Raw genomic sequence first — 18471 nt, forward strand, 5'->3', positions numbered from 1 at the left:
AGCAGGCATGAAGCAAATAGTGACATCACACAAGTTCTCCATTTTCTGCCTGCCAAAGGAGATTTGGAAATTGGAACAATTTGGATAAGAGTTAATGTCTTCTCCTTGAATAGAAACTGCCCCAAACATGTAAACTGAATCACTTCTCAGTTACCATCCACAGTAATCACTTCTTTTGTTTATGACAAGGATGTTAATACACATAGCTGAATAGGCAAAGAACAAGTTTAAAGTTAAAATTAAAAAGTTACAGTCTCATCTCTGAAGGCTGTCTACAGTTTTATGTCTGAGAGTAATCAGATGACAGAAGTCTTGCATTCAATCAACAACAAAATGCTTACTGGACACCCGTGTTTAAGATGTAGTGAATTATAAATGTCAAGTCAAGACATATCATCAGGGACTTTCCTGGCAGTCCACCGGTTAAGACTCTGCCTTCCAATGCAGAGGGTGTGGGTTTGATCCCTGGTCAGGGAGTTAAGATACCAAATGCCTCGTGGCCACAAAACCGAAACATAAAACAGAAGCAACACTGACAAATTCAATAAAGACTTGAAAAATGGTTCATGTCAAAAAAAAAAAAAGTCATCAGGCAGAACGTAAGTGGTACAAACTTGAGGAGCTCCAAACTCTCAAAAGGGGCAAACTACTGAGTCAGTAAGACTTGGGATAGCTCTGTGGAGCAGAAAGAAATCCATATTTTCTGTGATTATTGTTATCACTATCAATATAACTTCAGAGATGAAATTAAAAATATGTAAATGAAACAATTTACATATTTGTTTACAATTTACAAATATGCTGGGCAGACATTTTGCTCCAGCTTATAGCTGATATTTCTGCATTAAAACTTAGCTATGTATAATTTCTTAAGAGGACGAAGAGTGAACAGATGAAAAGTATCCCAGGGCAGATGGGAAACTTCCACAGGGCCGTTCACATACCTCTGCTTCAATGTATGGAAATTCCGACACAAGACGCACCCCAACAATGGGCCACCGCTTTCCCGTCACACTTGCCATCTTGGCCACCTCAAAAGCCTTATCACCATAGGTGGCGGCAAGATGCTGGGCCACCTAAAGAAATGAAACTGCATCAGGCAGGTCCTTTGAAGTATCAATAGCTTCTGGATACAAAGCAAAAAACTGTACCTGCTTATCTCGTCAGGTTTTCTTTTTTTTTTTTTAACAGCCTGTAACTAATAATCCTAGGAGAGCATTTGATTTTGATTTCGTGGGAGGAAACCACATAGGCTCCGAATGCTTAGGCCAGCACAAAGTCTACTACACATGTATCACTGTACCAGTGACTGATGAAGCTTCAGCTTCACTGTGCTCCTGATATCACTTCCGAAGAACAGCCTTCCTTATGCTCAAGAGAGAAAGAATTCGGGAGGTCCTGTCTGCTAGGAACAAGCCATACAAACCCTAGATTCTAAAACAGAAACCAAAACATGCATTGCTTTTTTAGCAACTAGAGCAAAATATTTTTTCCCATTAGTTCACTCCCACAGTACACTGTCAGAAGCAAACTGAGCTATAGGAAACTCGGAGTCATGGAGGCCCCATGGTTGCCGATCCTGTTACTGGCAACAGTGAGATTAAGTCAAGAGGAAGATGATGTGGCAACGCACACCCACCTCACTTTCAAGTCCATAGTCCTGGACGAGCCTGATGTAGAGTGTGGGGCTCCAGTCTTTGCCCCCCTGAAGGAAAAGCCCAACTGTTCTACTTGGTCCTGCTTTCAAATTGTGTGCCTTGACTGCGGCATTTATGGTATCTTCTGCCATAGATCGATAGGTTGTCCACTTTCCACCTAAAAATACATTGATAAGTCATTCATCAGGTTACTACCCATTTTTCTTACAGTTAACCCTTTCTCAACTTATTAATAAGAAAATTCACCTGTTGTTTATAACAAATGTGGTGAAGCCATCGGTAAGATGTTACTCAGAATCATTAAAAAAAAAACAACAAAACCTGTTCATTAGCATTAAATGAGATTTTGATGTGAGAATTTAACTCAAGTTGCTATCCAAAGCACATCCAACAACAAGGTAGCATCCTGTACCTGCTATGGTGATAAGGCCACTCTCGCTGATGTCCACGACATGGTTTCGGGAGATGGACTTCGTGTCTGCAGACTTGGGATCTGTCACAAGGGGGCGAATACCGCTCCACGCAGCCAGGACATCCCCTCTTCTCACTGGGAAGGATCAATGCCAAGAGTTAAAAAGGATGATTCAAAGACACCTCAACAAAACCATGAAATAATTAATAAACAGAAAATAGTTCAGTAAAAGGAACACATAATATGTACTTTAAAAGGGAGGAAAAGCCCTTAAATATAAGAGCTAGATGAGTGGTAAGTTACAATGGGGATGGTGACATCCCCGGCAGTTCGGTGGTTAGGCCCTTGGTTAGGTCCAGGGCTTAGGTCCGTGACTCCATTGCAAGGGGCATGGGTTTGATCTCTGGTAGGGGAACTAAGATCCTGCATGCTGTGCAGAGCAGCCAGAAAAATGGTAAAGGAGGTGAAAAAAAAGCAAAAATCTGGAAAAATCACTGATATGGGTTCTCAAAAAGGAAACAAAATAAATGTTAGCAGCCCTCAGCTGGGACAATCTGCAGTAGTTACAAAGAACAACAACAGTAAAGCAGACACAAAAACCAACCAAGCAAACCAAAAGACTTATGAGTTGTCATATCTCCTCCAAGAATGTATCCTGCTATCTCTTCCCAGAAAAGACAAAAATACTTATTAGGAGAAGAGGGCAATCTGGATTTCAGATCCCATTCACATCTGAATTGTGTGTTCTTATATAGTGAACCTTCTATATATTTAGACAAAGCAGACTTTGAAAAATATTTAAATATATATCTAGCAAATTCTTGTGTAAAGAATCACAAAGACTTTGAAATGACTAAATATTAGACCAGTCCAAAAAAAGAGCACATAACCAAGTACAGGGAAAAGACCCTAAAAAGTTATACTGGATGACAGACAATCTCTCCATCTTGATCTCAAACGAAAGATAGATGTCTGGTAAAGATAACTTCATCTAAGGCTAAGGTAATCCGACATATTTTGGCATAGCTCATTAAGGGCCACATTCATAATATGACTACAATCTGAAAGAAAGAGGTACCCATACATCTCTACAGGGGTGTTTAATCAAACCCATATTCCAACACTGAATCTAAACAAAGGGAGAATAAAACTCATACGCTAGTGAGGAAAACCTAAGGCTTCCAGTCTTGTTAACTGCTGACCATGAGGGCATCTTGATGCTGGGATACCATCCCTAGATTTGCTCCCTTAGGGGGGATCTTCTTCAACAGATTTAATCCTGATGGTTTCCATGGAATGGGGGTTAATTCTCACTCCACACAATTCCACAAAAGTCTTGTAAAACCGCAACACAAATCATGCAATATTTTAATCTTTACAAAAAGCTTAACTAGGAAATTACCACTATTTTCCATTAGGGTTCAAACTGCTCTCTGAGTCAAAAATAAAACTTAGCCAACCACTTAGAACGTCATTGTGGTCACTGCAAAGTCTCAAAGTGTGTCTCTGAAATTCCTTAGGCAGCCACACTGATCAGGAATTTGGTTTCAATTCTCACAGCCTTCTGACTGATCTTAAAATTATTTGGTAGAAAACTAAACTTTCTAAAGTAAATTTAAAGCACATCCAAATAATCCTTGTGACAAATGCTTTACCTTTTCTGGTATAACAGGCAGAAAAACACATCTATGAATCTGTACTATCTGAAACAAAAAGACCAACCTAAAACATTTGAGTTTTTCATTCAGGGAGGAAAACTAAATGAAGCACAATATATACTGATATGATTTTTAATCCTTATTTTTGAAATTGATACTCAAAAAAAGGAAGAGAAAACATTATCAGGAAGACTTCATAACAGGTCAAGAACCTTAACTTATTTTGCTTGATATCTTAGCATTCAGTTTTTTAGTCTGAGAATTAGATGAATACTGAGATAAAATTTACTTAAAAAGATACACTTAGGATAATCAAATTTTAGATCACATTTAAAGTAAGAATCAGGTTTTATGGCCTAAAGCATTGTTATATTATTACATTAGAGCGTGGTTGGATCAGGGGATCTACTGTCTATCAGTTTTCTCCCAACCTTGAGATTTAATGACTTGTATGGATTATTCAAAATGCCGTTTTGCAGGGGGTGGGGGGATGTGACGAAGAATAAAGCACTTTTTACCTCTCTACCGTCTAAATTAAGTAGTGACCAGTCAGGGCTGTGGGTATAATCTAGGACCACAGGGAACAGCATAGCTAAACACGTGAAACATGAATTCTAACTTCTTGTAGAAAAGACAGCAGCAAACTGAACTAACAGGTTTCTCTCTTTATTACTTACTCACCCACAATGGAAACCTTGCACACTGTTACACTCTAATTAAAGTTCTCTTTGGTAAAAGATTCATGAGCAGTGGACAGATAGCACAGAGGACCTTCCAATCCTGCTAGGAACTTCTGCAGCCATATTGTAACAAAATGGGAAACAACTGTGGGGCAAACAACCTGGAGGGTGGGGGAGTGAAAAGCAGTAAGGGTCCTGCACTGAAGGTTTTGCTCAATCACGAAATCAATCACCTCCTGAGACTTCTTATATCTGGAGATCTTCTTTTACAAGATACTGCATTCTTTATTTTATACCAACAAAAAATACCAATTCAACGATTCTAATAAATTGAGTATTTGCTTCTAAACGGTCTATGTAAGTACCTTTAGCTTACGTAGAGTTGTTTCATAGACTTTTCTGCAGTGATGGAACTGTTTTGTACCTACACTGTCTAATTCAACAGCCACCAGCTGCATGAGCTTATGAAGCACTTGAAATGTGGTCCATGCAACTGAGAAACTGAAATTCAAACTTTCTCTCATTTTAACTAATTTAAATTTAAATAAGCACATGATATTCACACATATAGGCTATAATTTTGCGTAATGCAGTTCTAGAACAAAACTGTCAAGTAGTACATCTCAGACTTGTCCTGGTAAATTTTCAAACTGGGTAACTCCCCCATGGCCACCTTGCTCATGTCTCCAATGGAGAAACCATTCAGTGAAATCTGACAGTGAGAATATAATCTGCTGTAATAGAATGTGACTCTCTCCAAAATACTTTACTATCACAGCATGCTCCATACTTAACATTTCAAAGTATCCTTCTCTCCTACTAATCTCATCAATTCAAATAAATGAAAATATTTTTACTAAAGTAAGAACTCCTACCCTCAAGTTCTTACCCAGAAATTGACCCTACCATTCCAGCTGTAGCCAAGAACATCATCTTGGCTGTAGTCAAGAACTCACCATGGTATAATACGTGAGGAAAAACCTCAACTCTAGCTTGTATGCTTCAGAACTCAAAGATTCTATTCACCTTGATTTTCCTGGTCCTCATACTGTCGAGATAGCTAAGCAAGATGGCATTACTGTTGCATCTTTCTCACCATGTTGAAAGTCTTTGGCAGTATCAATTCTAGTATTTCTCAGTACCTCAAATACTGTATCAAGTAGAAGTCATGAATACTGATCAATATATATGAAATGACATATTAGAACATTCTCTGAAGTTTTTATATCAAACAAGAGCTGACATTACAAAATCAAAAGCAATAATATTTTGGCCTCTGAGCCAATATGCTACACTTTAGGTTTCTAATGATTACATATTTAAATAACTGGATATCCTCTTTTAGAATAACTGAAAACTTTAATAAATAAAGTAAATAAAAAGCACCAGGGCTTCCCTGATGGCTCAGACTGTAAAGAATACACCTGCAATGCAGGAGACCAAAGTTCTATCCCTGGGTCATGAAGATCCCCTGGAGAAGGGAATGGCAACCCACTCCAGTATTCTTGCCTGGAGAATTCCATGGACAGAGGAGCCTGGAGACCTACAGTCCATGGTATCGAAAAGAGTCGGACATGACTGAGTGATTAACACTTGCACTTAATAAAACAAGATGAGAGGAAACAACACTACTATTAAAAATGAAAAAAAATTCTTGGTAAACACCACTTATGACAGTAGCTCACCCAGATGGCACCTAGTTGATTTTTAAGTGCCAATTGCGAGTACTTCTGGAGTGTATAAAGGTTCTTGTCAATATTTTCAGAAGGATAGTGAGGAAATAACATAGTCCTCCTAACCACCATGGTTAAGAATTCTTTTTATTATATTATTTTTATTGTAAATAACTCATTCAAGTTTTAGTGTATAAATTATATAATGACTAAAATATAAATAGTAAAGTTGAATAGACATTTTTCACAGCTGGTTGAAAAGACTAAGTGCTGTATAATTGTTTCCAATTATAATTAGTATTTTTATTCTTAAAAACTTGGCAAGAGAAGCGTTGGTTTTAAAAGTTAATAGAAAAGGCAGCCCACAGGAAATGATAATTAAGAGCTAAATGTGCTGTTTTGCTTCACATCAGTTATTTAGCCATACATTTTGGGGTGCTCTTTCTCATGTTTGCCACTTTCAAAAAAATCAATAAAAAGCATGTGAAAATATCTAAACGAACACAGGGGAAACAGCATCAGAAATCAATACTTCTCTACCAGCATGTTTAACCTGCGGAAATGAAGTGTTAATCACAGAAATAAGATACCATATTACATTTATAAACTAATGAAACTAGAAAAAGCAAAGCGCGTGACACTATAATTAAACAGCTGGAAAACATCCAAGCCTGTGTAAGTTGATAACCCTGGTACAATCTCTGGCAGTGAAAAGGCAGGTCTGCAGTGAGTTGATACGGCCAGCTCCGTTGTTAATTGAATAACAGGCAATCTATAAACACTACTAATTGCATATGTGAAAACCTGTGTACAACTAGAGAAGCTGCTTAGAGAAGCACTCCAGAAAAACTCCACGGATAAAGCACTCTGCAGATCTTCTGTCCCCCTCCACCCCTTTAAGTCACAGCTTGGTTCACCACTGCATCCTCCTGATTAACCTCTACACAGCAGACTTAATGATACATTTTTCAAAAGATCATTTTTCCTCCTAATCCAATACACACCACACAACTATCAATTACCCATTTCAGAAAAGAACAAACAAGTAATCTAGAAAATTCAGCCTGTGAATGGTGAGCTTTCTAAATTGTGAAAGAAGACATGGTCTCCTTCCCAACAGACAAAATGCTTTTCAGAATTGTTCTGACGCATTTTGCAGAAGTGTGGCAGCTGCTGTGAACAGCATGGAGTGTTAAGATTTGACACTTTTTTTTTTTCTTAAGGATATAGCCATTTGGGGAGGCTCAGAAACTGTTGTCAGAATTTTACTTATCCATCTAATAAATCGTTTTTAAATGATTATTTCAATCCTGGTGAATACTAACCATTTCAAAAACATGGCTCTGGGATCTATACAAAGTTTCTCATTTTTTAAATCTGTAGAGAAGACTGCTTGGCCCAAGTGACTGGTTATGAGAAATGAAACCTCTACTTTAACAGTCACATCCAAATAAGGCCAGTCACTTGAGAGCAAACGTCACCATCATTCTGAAGGTGTCTACCAGCTTCCATGAAATGAACTGAGAGAAGTAATCCACGCCCTAGTGGATATGATATCACATCATGCAACAAACCCAGGACTAGCAACTGGAATATGCACAATATTTAGAAGCATAAATATTAGGGCAAGACTGACATACACAATACCAGGCTCCAACATGAATGACCTATGGGAAAGAAAGTCACTGGGCCTCAGTTTCTTCACCTATAAAATGGAAATTACAAAATAAAACTAATAAGGTTGTTATGAGGAATCAGATAATATAAGCAATAGACTTAGCAGAGGGTCTTGCATAAAAAGCAATCCATGATAGTAGAGTTTTTAAAAATAAAGCACTCATTACCTACTGAGGAAAAATAAGATTAAAATATGTGCAGCAACAGCATGTAGTCAAAAAGACTGAATGGGGCCTGAAGCTGAGTTTCACTTTCACATTTATTTCACTATATTTCACAGTATAGAAGAGAATATCAGGTTTCACCAAAATTCCTTGGAAAAAATACAAATGAGAATGCCTTTACTTTGGAAATAGACATACTTTAGCTAACTAGGACTCTACCAAGACTGAGGGTACTTCCTCATATACTCTGAGGACTTCAGTTCAATAAATAAGAATGAAAAGAAACCATGAAGAATCATTGTGGCTGAATTGCTTTTAAAAGGATAAGCTGATAAGGAGGAAAGGTGTGATAGATGGTGAGCATGGGGAAATAAATGAAGTACAAGCAAGAGCTGTCACTTCTGCTTTTATCCTGGATGTTTGCTACCTAGAGAATTCTTAATCTCAAGATTCCTGAGACCACCAGTGGAAAGGCAATTTGCAGTGTCCGCATGTTACAATTTACAGTATCCACATATTAATTTCAATCGATTTTTAAAAAAAAATCAAAGTTGACAAAAATTCCTCATTAGTTTCACCAATTAACCTGATTACCAAAAGGTATGTTAACTGAAAAGCTCTCTACAGACCAAGGAGGTCCTAGCTGGTATTACCAAGTCCTCTATGTATTAATAAGCAGAATAAAAGTGAGCGGTATAGGCTTGGTGTCTGTTCTAGCCCAAGGCTCATTTCACTAGTGGAAATCCCTACCCATGATATGGGCACAGCAGCTTCTTGGAACCTATACCTGTTTCCAGCACATCCAGTCTCTGGGCACATATAAGCAGTTAGATTTCTCATTCGTGCATCTGAACTTTAAGAATTTGGAACCTGTCAACTATAGCTCTCTGCTCTTGAATTAATTTTGTTTCTTGCTCTAGCAATCTAAACTTCCTGCTCTTGGAATCCAATATAAACCCACTTTTAAAAAATATATCCAGGTAAATGTGAAATGAAGCAGGATTCAGTAACAATAATCAGTTCATTAAAGTACAGTCATACCCAGATAAAGCTCCTTCTATCTCACAAAATGAGGGGAAAAAGTATCAAGCTGAAATTGCAATGGATATTAAACTGGGCATAACTGTTTCTTAAATAACTGTGTGTGAGTATGTGTGTGTGTGAAAGAGTATAAGTTTGGCCACATAGATTTCAATTACATGTACTTAATATATTTATACTATTATTACAGATATCCAAAGAAACTCTACTCAAAATGAAATTACAACCATTATTTGAAATTAGAAGAAACTAAAACTATATAATATGGATCAATCAATCAAACTAGGAGAATCCGCTAAACCACTTTGTAAAGCAGTTTGTTTTGTTTGATTGTAAATGTGTGATCACATAATGAAAAGAATTCCTTAGGGAAAAAGGATTCATAGATTCTAGTGAGTCACATTAAGACAAAAACTGTGTCCTTGCATGGCCTCCATTGAAGCCAACATTACAGGAGATTCCTGATATAAACAGATGATGACTATTTTTCAAAAATCTTAAATTTTGTACCTTCATATAAAAAGATTTTCATATTGCTACTAGCATCAAAAACCTTGAAAGCACCTAATTCGTTTTGATTTAAAATAATTATAAGTAGCATACCAGATATATATAACAAGCTTTGAAACTGAATAAAGAATACTTACCCTTAAGGAGCTCCAAGTGAGAATATATCTTACATTATTACCTGTTATACACTGCTGTGATATACCAGCTCAGTGATCTAAGGGACTACAAAAGATAGGCGGCTTCTGAAGTATAAATAATATTTTGCCAAAATGAAAACTTGGGGGAAAGACTATCCAAGAGCAAGACTTCGACCTACATAAACAAGGCATGAAGATTTAAAAGTGCATGACCTGATTTGGAAATAATAAGTCATGCAATATAATTAAATGATTGAATGCACAGAGGTGGAATAGCTGAATGCAAACCTGCCAAGACAAGTCATGAAAAGCCTTAGATTCCGTATGAGATAGTTAAATAACTTTGCTAAAGTTAATGATGAGACATCAAAGGGATATTTTTGTGCAGGGATGTGATGATAGAATTGTGTTTTATAGAGTTCTGATGGAAGGACCAGACCAGGTGAGGACACAGACCTGATGCACGAAAGCTAGTTAGGGGGTCAGTGCAACTGTTTAAGTGAAATATGACCCAGGCTTGAACCAGGGCAATGGAAGCGAGAGGGGATTTACATGATACTTCGGAGTACGCAGAGATGGGAACTGGACTGGATGTAGAAAGAGAAGGATCAACAAAGATAAGCATGCCATTCCAGCCTGGGTGACTAGATGGATGGTGAGGTTATTAAGTGAGATAGGAAATAATGTTGGAAAACTTTTGAAACTACTGTGAATTTAAAAAAATGCATTATACCATATATATCCACTGGAGAAAATACTATGATATCCAAGTTAAAAGAAGGCATGTTCAATCAAGTTAGCACTGGAAAGAAGTGAACTTTATCTTTTTCAATTAAAACAGCATGCTTATTAGCTAAAACCATAGTTAATATTCCAGTTTCTACATAGTAACAGCTCACTAAATTTCTTAGAATACATTCCTCTATCCTCTCATTTCTCTAACTAATTCTTTCCTATGGGTATCCTAGATTTGTCAATCATACCTTCTCAAGCTCTAGAAATTAGTGATGCAAACATTTCATACTCTCCTAGAAAAGCATGGGTGTTTAGAGCCCTGCCGGACTGGCACTCCAATCTTGCTATTAGAAATGACCAGAAGAGGATGGTATGCATTTCATGTGGATATAGAAAGTGGAGGGGGAAAAAGGCAACTTCTTCCTATTGTGTTATGCCTCGGCCTTCATAAGGCTTCTAGAAGAAGTGGTCAGTACCTAAGAGTCAGAGCCAGCCAGCTGTGAAGATGAGTCAGTGGGGGCGCATGGGAGTTATCTAGTGAAAGCTGGGATGGTGTGGAAGATATAAAAAAGGGAGAGTAAACTTAAAGGAATGCATGTTACCTTCAACATCACAACTCAAGTAGTTACGCACTTCATTCAAAATGAAGTTGATATCTTCTTCGGAAGGAATGGGATGGTGTGTAACATCAGTTGGAGTGTCGGTAGTGCCAGCTATAGTCATCTTTTGCCAGGGCAAGAAGAAAATAACTCTCCCATCACTGGTCGCTGGGTCAAGAAGTCCCATGCTCTCTGGGCTGGGGTGAAAAGAAAGGGTCACATATTTCTGAAGTCAGCCAGAGTTCAATCTTAATCTGCATTCTAAAACATTTTATTCACTAATTCTCATATAAGCAAATTAGGAACACACGAACTATTACTTTGCCGCTAACCTAATCTAGAAATTCCTAAAAGAAAAAAAATGGTAATACAAAAGGAATCAAGCAAATGTTTTTATAATAATATTCTACAGCAAAACCAGCAATGCAAGGTGAGTTAAGTAGGTGGACTTCAATTCCGATTGTTTGGGTCTTTAGATCCCTTGCACCATTCACATCAGATAATGTCAGCAGGATAAATGCCTATAATTCCTTTCATGATGGTCACTTAAGTTCTTCAACCTTTTTTCAAGCCCATGGAAAGTATTTTCCTGGAACATGTGACATTTGGTACATCTTTCTGTATAAGGTCTGAGAAGTCTGTGAGAAAAGTGAAGGGTCTAACTTTCTAGAAACTAAAATATAATCAAAAAGTTCTTTACTCTCTTTTGCCTGAATAAGCTTATACCACTTCACCAAATATGAGATTTTTTACTTTATTTCAATTTTACTGAAATCTCAAGAAATGTATCCATGAGAAAAGGGCTCAGTTTTCTATTATTACCTGGATAACAGTGTACTGGGATAAGATCAAAAAGGAGAGAAATATTTTAGCAATGAAAATCTTTAAATAGGCAGAAGATGCCAGTGTATTATACTACTAAATTAAGCTTTAAGGACGCCTCTTCTGCCAGACCAAAATCTTCAAAAATATTAAGAATTTTTCTAATACCTACTTAATATTCTAAAATCAAATTGTAAAACACACTTGCAAGAAGATGCAACTGAAAATAAACACTGATAAAACCTGCCCAGTTGTGTTATTGAATCATTAGTAACTATTGTTTTAATGGATTCATTAACCATTCTAAAATTTTGGAGACATTGTTAAAATGGCAGGAGGAATTTCAAAGTGTCATTTTCAAATAGTTGAACACTACAAACCTTCAGATAGCTGAATTTGACTGAATTCTCATAAGGAACCAATGTTAAAGGTATTTTCTGTAAATATATTTTCAGCTTCTATTAATAATATTTCTTAAATAGGAAACATAATTCTATTTGGTTTCAATAAATTCCAAAAATCCCTGTTATGCTCACACATTTTAAAAGACATACAGTCAACTATTCATAGTTGCTGCTGCTGCTGCTGCTGCTAAGTCGCTTCAGTCGTGTCCGACTCTGTGCAACCCCATAGACGGCAGCCCACCAGGCTTCCTGTCCCTGGGATTCTCCAGGCAAGAACACTGGAGTGGGTTGCCATTTCCTTCTCCAATGCATGAAAGTGAACAGTGAAAGTGAAGTCGCTCAGTCGTGTCCTACTCTTAGCGACCCCATGGACCGCAGGCTACCAGGCGCCTCCATCCATGGGATTTTCCAGGCAGAAGTACTGGAGTGGGTCTTTCTCTTAAAATTAAAAAAACAAGAAACTCAAGATTCAAATGTGTAAGGATGAGAGTCTGAATACATTTAAAAGCAAACCAAAAATGACTTTTTTATGAAAAGGAATCCATAGTCAGTTTAGTTAATGCATCTTCTTCATTGAAACTACAAGGAGTAATAATACTTCTTTGCAAAGACTCGTCAGCCCCATGAAATGCCTGCCATGTCCATACAGCCTTTGTAGAAAGAAATCACTATCTGTTGTCTACATGAGACACAGGAGAGAGTAGGCTTCAATTCTTCTATTTAGCATATGCAAAAATCACCCCAAAGTGTGTCAATCATTTAAACCTTCAGTGAGGATCTCATCTTCACTCAGGGTTACTTAAAGTAATTTTACTTTCAAAAAATATACTGAAAGCTATAAATATCGAGTATTTTCAGTCTCTGTGTGTCTACAGTTTTCCTTTGTACTTGCCATAAAACTTGCTAAAGATCTTAAAAGAAACTAGTTAAAATATGGTTTGTAAGCACCTAATTTGATCCTGGGTTGATATGCCCTTATATTAAACATGTCACTTTGTGATAGAAATTAGCTCATGAGTTCAACTTTCAATTTGGTAAATAGTCCTATATTGAAACAAAAGGATAAATTCTACATTCTAAAATTTAAGGAACAAATTACATGTTGGTATAATATATATATGACCATTTTATGGGCTAGATACTATGTGATGTATCTAAGCAACTCAATAAACTTGATCAACTTCAGCATAAAATTATAATATTCAGCAACTGAGACATGAAATGCTGTTGGAAAAGCACAACTACTGAATCTTTTAAAACCTCTCAGTGCAATAAAAGCAGTTTAAAGGGTGAATGTGATAGTTACCAACACACACATAACTGGAACCTGTAGAGAATCAACTGCTTAAGTGAAGACATATGTGTCAAACATAAAATTAACAAGCACAGAGGGAAGACAAAGCTATTAATGAATGGTATAAAAATTTAAGAATCCACTTGGAAATACTTCTCATCAGTTCTAAATTACCTAATTCATAACTCACCCTTAGGGAAAAGTTTGTTTTCTTACGAAGAATTAATTCTGCAAGGTCGCACAAAAGTTTGAAAATGGCTGTCAACTATAGGGATGGTACATACAACGCGGTGAGGCATAGGTCTTTTCTCAATATGCATAAGTCACTTGACATCAGCAGAAGCAGCTTGCTGCTAATTTATGTGTGTGTCTAGGATTAGATGTAATGAAAATTTTTCTCATGCAGACCATTGCCATCCTGAAGTACCCTTATTTAAACTGAAATCAATTTATTACTAACTACTCAGCAATCAGTGTTGGAGCCAGCAGTATGCACACATATTATGGGAAAAAAAAAAAAAAAAAAAACTGACCTCTCACCAGTAGTAAAAAGCATCTGTAGGCTAAAAGGAGGAGACAACTATTTTCATGTATTTCAGTCATTTGATGTATTGTAGTTTTTTGGGTTTTTTTTTAATTTTTATTTTATTTTTAAACTTTACATAATTGTATTAGTTTTGCCAAATATCAAAATGAATCTGCCACTGGTATACATGTGTTCCCCATCCTGAACCCTCCTCCCTCCTCCCTCCCCATACCATCCCTCTGGGTCATCCCAGTGCACTAGCCCCAAGCATCCAGTATCGTGCATCGAACCTGGATTGGCAACTCGTTTCTTACATGATATTTTACATGTTTCAATGCCATTCTCCCAAATCTTTCCACCCTCTCCCTCTCCCACAGAGTCCATAAGACTGTTCTATACATCAGTGTCTCTTTTGCTGTCTCGTACACTGGGTTATTGTTACCATCTTTCTAAATTCCATATATATGCATTAGTATACTGTATTGGTGTTTTTCCTTCTGGCTTACTTCACTCTGTATAATAGGCTCCAGTTTCATCCACCTCATTAGAACTGATTCAAATGTATTCTTTTTAATGGCTGAGTAATACTCCATTGTGTATATGTACCACAGCTTTCTTATCCATTTTGTAAGATCATCTACCCACAACTCTGATGAAAATTCCAGATTTTTTAATTGGAGGATAATTGCTTTATCGTGTTGTGTTGGTCTCTGCCATACAACAATGTGAATTAATCATAAGTATACATATGTTCCCTCCTTCTTGAACCTCCTTCCCACCCCTCTAGGTTGTCATAGAGCACCAGGTTGAGCTCCCTGGGTTATACAGCAACTTCTCAGTTCTTAATGTAAAGAGTGCCTTCAAAAGTAAATGATTTCTGTGTGTTGAGTTTTCTGAAAATTAAAATAATCTAGAGAAAGAGAGAAAGCTGCTACGATGGCACAAGATAATTCTACATGTGGAATGTTAGGGTCATAATAAGCTTAATAAATGCCATAAAGAAACTCTGAAAATAGCCCAACAGGGTAGCCTGCATATGGAGTCCTTATTCCCCGTTTAGCAGCCTACACTCAATAAACCAGTGGCTCTTGAAGTCATTGTATTGTCAAACTGATCAGCTTCTAGTTGAAATGCTAGGCCTTAAGTCATTGCTGCTGCTGCTAAGTCGCTTCAGTCGTGTCCGACTCTGTGTGACCCCATAGACGGCAGCCCACCAGGCTCCCCCGTCCCTGGGATTCTCCAGGCAAGAACACTGGAGTGGGTTGCCATTTCCTTCTCCAATGCATGAAAGTGAAAAGTCAAAGTGAAGCCTTAAATTATTATCAGCTGGTTATAAGGGCAGCACCATAAGGTCTTACTCATCTCTGAGGACCTAGTAGAATCCTTGAGTTACAGCTGTTGAGTGAAGACTGACTGAGAAATCCAGAGAGCTATTTCAGTCTGAGATCTCTGGACCTCACCCACCCAAGAGAACAATTTGATATGGAGAGAAAAACCGTCCCTTGGATACCAGCGATATAGCTGCTCAAAGTCAGTACTGAAAGAGGGACCAAACACTTAACCCAGACTGTAATCCCAAACCAAGGGACTCATCTGCAAACAGAGACTGAACAGGAACTGGGCTGCCAGGCCACTCCTCCAAGGTTCTCCACAGGATGTTTAGTGGCTGTGGTTCGAGGTGCTAAAAACGGAGATATTAATTTCTCCCAAAGTAGAACGAGATCACTTACTGCATCTTAAACAGACCCAGCTGTGACTAACACTTTTACAACTTACAGGCATGGGTCTGAAACTAATGCCTAATTTTTAGGATTAAGAAAGACTTTCTGTTTTGAAAGTATTACATGCAGGTGATATGTATTTATATTTCTTAAAAACCACCTATCTGCTCTGTTGTTAGCATATTATAAAGCATAGTAGAGAACATATATATAGCATGAGTTCCTTCATGAAAAAAAGTTTAAAAGGATATACATTTGTGCAAGCATAAACATAAAATTTTATGGAAGAAATCAGAAAGAAGCATTATCGAAAACTGAAGCTGGGGACATGAGGAAAAGAGGGAGACTTTCACTTTTCATTCTATATCTTTCTATTTTTCTATAGCAATTACTTTTGTTTATTTTTGTCTACAGGAGTTATCTGGGCAGTAAAAATAAAAATCATATTTTGTTTTATATTTTAATATCTATATATTTAAAATTCCCTTATAGGTATTAGATTAAAATTTTAATTAGAAAAAGGAACAATCTCAGTTTGGGCAAGTTAACACAAAAAGTTAGTAGAACTCATCAAAAATTTACCGGTCATTATTATGTACCAGATAATCTACCAGGAGCTGCAGATGTAGTAGTCATGAAAATGAAGAAAAAATAAACAAAGGAATATTGTCAAAATGTACACAAATTAGGAACTATCATGAGATAAGCAACCAGAAGCTGAAAATGAGCAGCTTCCCAAAGTTGCACAGTTAACAAGGGGTAAAGCGATGAACAAACCAGGAAGTTCTTTACCCAGGTATCACCTTATCTTACTCTTCATTCTGTCTTTGTCTGTATACTTCAAAGAGTAGAATGTCTTCACATTTTAACGACAGACAAACTAAGGTTTACAGAATAAAACGGCTTGTCCGAAACAGTGTCATTATGAAGTGGCAGAAATAACGTAGGGAATAATACCGAATACTAACGTGTCCTCTGATATCATGGGACAATAGTAAAGACATGAAACACAACGCACAAGCAAGATCTAAGCAAGTGTAAGGACTGGGGTGATGCGTGTGTGTCTACGCTTTAGGTACGACATCTGTACTCCAACAGATGTTAAAAAAAATGCTTCCAAAGACTTACAAACTAGCTGACCTTGCAAATTTTTATCCAACACAAAATAAATGCATATAATTGTGTCTGAAACTATTTTTGAAAACCTCTATATACAAGAAACATTTGCAACATGTACATATATTTACTTCTCGCCTTTTCATTTGAACTAAACTTCTGCTTAACAGTTTTTAAGACTCTATTAAGCACCACTGCATAAGTTTTTATTATTGAGATTGGAAGCACCATGGTCTCTACAGTTCTAAGTGAAAACACTGATGACTGTCTATTAATTATATGTAGACATTTAGAAAAGGACAAAGAAACCTTGGAAGCTGGTGGACATGAAATTTCGTTAATATTCTTCTTGGTAGAAGTGTGATATCTTTCTCATTAGAAGTGTGCTTGGTACAATATCTTGGACTCTCTTCAAGAAGACTTAGTGGAAAACTAACTAACAAGTCAGCAGCATCCATTACATAGTGGGATGGCATTCTAGAAGAATGCAGATATTAAATGAAATGTCACGGATCTGTATATCTGTTTTATCAAATATTAAAAATATGTCTTTTATGGAAAATTATTAGAATATAGAAGTGATAACTCCCATTCTAACCATGTTACCTAGAAATGATAACCTTTTACTCATAATCACATCACCTAGAGGCAATCACCATTGGTATTTAAAATACTTCTTTTCATCTTTTTCTAGATACTTATATAATGTTTGCTCATGTTACACATACAATCTTCTATCCTCCACTCTAAATTAACACTGTATCTCTAGGGTTTTCCTAGGACACTAAAATTATTCAGAATTTTTAATGGCCATATAATATTCCCTTGTGCAAATACACCATAATTTACTTATCCATCCTCCTAAGGTTAGAAACTGATGTGGTTTTTAATATTTCTCAACTACAAATGATGTCTTAATGAATACCTTGAGCATAAATCATGATTTCACAGAATTATGTACTAGTTTGCCTATTAGATTGCCACATATGGAAATAAAAATGTTCCATATTCATCATGGATGCATGAACTTTTCCCCAGATATTTTTGAAATGTACATTAGGGGTAATCATTATTAGTTTCTTGGGATCATACATGTTTGTTTTCAAATTTATTAAAAATAAAAAATACTAAAAATTCAAATGCACATTAAAAATTGCAGTTTCATGTGCATCACCCCACTTAAAGGATTTTCAATTAATAGCTGTTCTTATTTCATCTCTATCCCTGCCCATTTCTCTACCTCTGATTATCTTTGCCAAAATGATAAATCAGAAATTATAAATTATTTTTCAAAATATATTTCAAAAATTATAAGAATATTTGGTCCTCATTTTCAGATTCTTCATAAGCAAGTCTGGGTATTTTATAAAATGAACTTTTTAGTGTTTTCATGTAAATGTCTTTTATGGACATTTTTGCAAAATTAATTTTAGGGTTTCCATGAAAATTAAAATTCAGAAATACTACGACTTAGCCTCTGATGATGAGTACACTGAAAAAAAGTACAAAAACAGATTCCAAATCACTAACTCATAGAAAGGAGTATTGCCATAAAAACTACGAAATTCTCAAGCCTGGTTTGTGATGTGTGTTTTGGAAGAGCTTTTTTTTTCAGTCATTTCTCCTCATTTTGAACAGTGAGCT

At 36.5% G+C, this 18471-nt stretch overlaps 1 protein-coding gene across 4 annotated transcripts in view; it reads right to left on the minus strand.

Annotated features, from left to right (window-relative positions):
* The window catches only part of GPD2 (glycerol-3-phosphate dehydrogenase 2), a 150540-nt gene that overhangs the window by 13541 nt on the left and 118528 nt on the right, over positions 1-18471 (minus strand). For all 4 annotated transcript variants that reach the window (XM_019972543.2, XM_019972534.2, XM_070767690.1 and 1 more), the window contains exons 9-12: positions 10948-11141; positions 2071-2205; positions 1640-1815; positions 945-1076 (exon numbers count right to left, since the gene is read on the minus strand). In XM_019972543.2, the coding sequence (XP_019828102.2) occupies positions 945-1076; positions 1640-1815; positions 2071-2205; positions 10948-11141 (637 nt within the window). The remainder of the gene's footprint in view (positions 1-944; positions 1077-1639; positions 1816-2070; positions 2206-10947; positions 11142-18471) is intronic.

This window comes from Bos indicus, chromosome 2 (assembly GCF_029378745.1).
Source record: "Bos indicus isolate NIAB-ARS_2022 breed Sahiwal x Tharparkar chromosome 2, NIAB-ARS_B.indTharparkar_mat_pri_1.0, whole genome shotgun sequence".
Lineage (NCBI taxonomy): Eukaryota > Metazoa > Chordata > Mammalia > Artiodactyla > Bovidae > Bos > Bos indicus.